The 4352-nt window shown below is 54.0% G+C and overlaps 1 protein-coding gene across 1 annotated transcript; it reads left to right on the top strand.

Moving 5' to 3' along the window:
• On the top strand, positions 1-2682 carry LSM10 (LSM10, U7 small nuclear RNA associated). Its single transcript, XM_018041751.1, has 2 exons — positions 1-466; positions 1951-2682. Exon 2 carries the CDS (start codon positions 1966-1968, stop codon positions 2332-2334), a length of 369 nt encoding a protein of 122 aa, XP_017897240.1. The 5' UTR covers positions 1-466; positions 1951-1965; the 3' UTR covers positions 2335-2682.

Raw genomic sequence — 4352 nt, 5'->3', positions numbered from 1 at the left:
CCATTGCAGGATGGACTCTTTACCGACTGAGCCGCCAGGGAAGCTATTATTTCATTTGCTCAATGAAAGAATGACTCCAAAGAAGAGAATCCAGCGACGTCGGTCTGGCAGCAGGAGGGCGAGTCTCGAGCCCGCGAGGCATTCTGGGGATTGTAGTTCCGAGCTCGCCGCTGGGGACGCCAGCTCTGCGCTCTGCCGCGCTCTCGATGCTCCGGAAGGACCGAGCGGCCCCGCGGTTGCCTTGGCGTCCTAATCCGGCAGCGAGAGGAAGGCCGCCCGGCTAGGCGCCCGCTAGTTTCGGCGGCGACGTGCAGCGGGACAGCGGAAGGAACTCGCGCGGCGGGCCTGGGGAGCCAGGGGCGGAGCGCGAGCGAGCCTGGAACCACGGAGGCGGCGGGAGCGGGGCCAGCGTCTTCCTCCCGGTTGCTGAGCTTAGCTCCTCTTCCCAAGCCCACTCCCACGCTCTGTGAGTAAAGGGTCGTCACCATCCCCACTCTAGGGACTGTCTAACAGGTTTGAAGAAGCCAAGTGGCTTTCTCGAGGTCGACACTCTTAGGAAGTGACCGAGCCCCGTCCTCCGGCCCAGACCTGCCTCTTTGCAGTCACTGTGCTCCCCGAAACCCCCGTTTGAGCGGATACGCCTGGTGAAACCTGGGTGGGGTCGGTTAAGAGTCTTCCGGCCCAACTCCTAGCACGTCAGTGGAGTGGGTAGCTTAGCTTGTCATACTTCATGCCACCCTGCACAGCCCTATCGGGATCCTGAGTGAAGTCTTAAGAAATTCAAACACCTGGCACTCAAGGTCTGAAAATGGGGGGTGGGTAAGACATTATCCACCCCCCATTAATATAGCATCCGAGCGTGTCGAAAGCAAAGGAAGATACACTCAGTGTGGTGAGAACCTGTTAACTTCACCTGTTGGTTTAATAGACGGGGAAACAGGTTCAGAGACGTTAAGTAACTGGCCTAGGTCTACAGAGTGTGGGTGGAGTGGGGATTCCAACCTCCAAGTTTCTCTGCCTTCAATACCTATGTGCCATATACGCTACCATTTCCTTTTTTTACAGTTGTCTAAATTCCTGGTTACATGGCTGCAGCATCGGGTGGACCAGTCGTTCTCAGTGGGCCCTAAACCAGCAATATCAGCATCAGCTGAGAATATGTTAGAAATGCGCATTCTTGGGCTCCACCTCAAACGGACTGAGTTAGAAAGGCCTGGGTGGTGGTGGGGTGGGGGCGGGTCATTTAACCCCTCCTGCAGGTGATTCTGATGCACACTAATGTCTGAGAACTGGTGAAGCGATTCATCTAGGGGTCATGTTAAAATGCAGCTTCTTTCGGTAGATCTGGGGAAAGCCTGGAGATTCTGCATTCTGAAACAAGTACCTGGGTGATGCTGAAACTGCTGGTCCACAGACCATACTTTGAGCAGCAAGGGTGTAAACTACACTTTAGAGGAGTGGTTCTCAAACTCCTCGTCTATGTGTTGTCTCTGCGTTTAGATGCACATTAGAATTACCTGGGGAGCTTTTACAGAATAGGGTACCTGGGCCCCACCCCTGACCAAATGAATCAGAACCTCTGGGTGTGGTGACCAGAAACTCACTGCGTGATTCTCACAATGAGGGTTCAGAACCCTTGGTGTCGGAATTGGAGCTGGGCAGCCATGGATTCGAATCCCAGCACCTTGGGCCAGTTACTTAACACCTCCTGGCCCAATTTTCCTTGTTTATAAAGTGAGTGTAAGTGATCCTTGGTTTGCAAGGTGTTGTGAGGATTCTATAACATGTGTCCGTGAAAGCACCTAAGGGCACTCTGTAGGCATAAAAATTGAGGAGGTAGACATAGCTGGGGAAGTCTGGGCTGGGGACTTTGTGCTAAAAGCTGACATCAGTGAGTTAGCACCCATACTCCCTAGCCTGCTTCAGCTCCCCTGTGTGTGCCCCTCCCAGAGCAAGCGTGGAAGAATGGAGGTGAGCCACTCGGTGAAGGAGCGGACCATCTCTGAGAACAGCCTGATCATCCTGCTGCAGGGCCTCCAGGGCCAGGTCACCACCGTGGACCTGCGGGATGAGAGCGTGGCCCACGGACGCATAGACAACGTCGATGCTTTCATGAACATCCGCCTGGCCCAGGTCACCTACACAGACCGTTGGGGGCATCAGGTGGAGCTGGACGACCTCTTCGTGACAGGCCGGAACGTCCGTTACGTCCACATCCCCGACAACGTGAACATCACCGCAACCATTGAGCAGCAGCTGCAGGTCATCCATCGGGTGCGTTACTTTGGCAGCAAGGGGCAAGGCCGGCAGGAATTTCCCTCCAAAAACTCTTAAGTAAGCCTGTCCCGGTCCCCACTCAGGTTCCTGCAGACTTCTTCTGAGCCAAAGCCTGCTCTCCCTGCCCACCCAGAACCTGGGAGGGGAGCAGGACCAGCCCAGAAGCTGGTGTCTGACGTCACCTGTCACAGTTGCCTTTCTCAGGGTCTCACCTCTCAGACTCACCCTGGGACCCAGAATTTTAGTTATCTGACTGTGGCCTTGGGGTAGATGACAACCCCCGCTTTGGATCATAATTTATCTGAATCTCTAATTTACCGATTGAGGGATTGTGTCAGTTTTCAACCCTCTTGCATTGAGGATTATTAAACACGCTGGGCCTGACGGGCCCCATTTCTCTTGTAATTGTGTTTGTTTTCTTGTGAAACAAAAGGATGCAGACGAGTCTGTGCCTCATGCTTCCTACCATGCACCAGGCTCCCTGTTGGTCTTGTGTCACGGTGCTGGGTTGCAAGCGTGGCTGCACGTTGGAGTCCCCTGGCCCACTCTCACCTATTTGGCTTTAATTGGTGTGAGTTGTGGCTTAAGCAGTGGGATTTTTTTTTTTTTTTTTAAGTTTCCCAGGTGATGCTAAATATGCAGCAAAGATTGAGGATGTAAGAGAGGCCTTCAGTCTGGTCAGGGAGTGACTCTTCTGTTCATATTTCCCATTGGAGAGCTTGTTCATCTCAGTGCTCTTTCCTGGGGGAGAGCCTGGAGTAATCCCGGACCCTACCGTCAAGTGTAGAAGCTCATCCAGCAGCAGGAAATCAGGCTCTGATTCTGATATTAGACCCTCGAGGAAGAAGGGGGTCTCGGGATGAGAACCCCAGCCTTTGTTGTAACTGCCTCCCCCAGCTTTGGCAGCCTTGCCACAGGCCAACTACCATCTCAGTGAAAGTGACTGTCCTGTGGAACCAGAGTTTGTCTTCATCAAACAAACATCCACACAGCAGCTGCCGCGTGTCAGGCCTCCTGCTGAGCACACATTGTCCAATAAGTTCTGGTCGCTTCTGGAGAGGGACTTAGAATCTAGGGCTGGAGGCAGACATTTCCCGAGGGAGACTGCAGAGCGGTGTTCGTTTGGGTGCAGCCAGCCCACAGTCCCTGCGTTTACGTTCTAATCCAGTCTGTTTAAGTGTTGTCCCTGGACCATCTCAGCAGAGCCAGCTGGAATGTCTAGAAGAACCACCTTCCTGGATCCCCGGATTGAAAACAGAATCTGGAGCCTGAAAATTTGCTTTATTAACACCCACCCACCCATCCACCATGAGTCCTTTGCCTGTTGTATTTCTTCTATTGCCCAGAGGCCTCAGAGGCCACAGGGGAGAACAGTGGATCTGAGCAGGGAGAAAACCACTGCTCTGAGTTGCCAGGCCTCTCTGATGGCTAGAGTTAAGGAGAGCAACAGGAGAAGACTGCGGGTAAGAAGCCAGAGGGCAGGTGCAGAAGGGAGTCGTCACTGAGGAAATGTCTGTGTTCTCACAGCCAGGGGGCAGACCGCCTCTGGTGTGATGAGCTGGCGGGGAGTCTCCCCACACTGCCGCTGTCACAGACATTTCCCACGTGTCTACAGACGCTGCCACACTTGAAGAGGGCCCGGGCTGGGAGTTCAGCCTAAAGGTGGAGGAGAGGTAGGCCTGGCTCAGCTTTCAAATGGTGTGCGGGGCTGGGGTGGGGGCGTCTGAAGGGAGGAGGGGCGACTTCCACATCCTCCAAAGAGCAAGGGAAAGCCTAGCATGGATAGCTGAGAAGGGTGGCTCTGGACCCATTCTGTAAGTTCTGTAAGCTTTCTGCACAGTTCCCAGTGGGCCTCTGTGCTTCCAAAGATGGGTGTGAGGCAGGGTACCAAGACCTTCTGAGATACACTAATGCCAAGTCCCTGGGGTAGAACACAGCTATGTGTTCAAGCCCCAAAGTTACGGGTCTTGGCATCTGGTCCTGGACTGCTGGGAAATTGACCAGGGCCCAGGTAGGGATGGGGGGGAGCTCAGTGCCCACCAAGCTATGGCAAGCCACGGGTCATTCATTCCACA

This window comes from Capra hircus, chromosome 3, assembly GCF_001704415.2.
Source record: "Capra hircus breed San Clemente chromosome 3, ASM170441v1, whole genome shotgun sequence".
Lineage (NCBI taxonomy): Eukaryota > Metazoa > Chordata > Mammalia > Artiodactyla > Bovidae > Capra > Capra hircus.
Note: the sequence above shows the minus strand (reverse complement) of the source record. Positions and strands in the feature narration are given on the sequence as shown.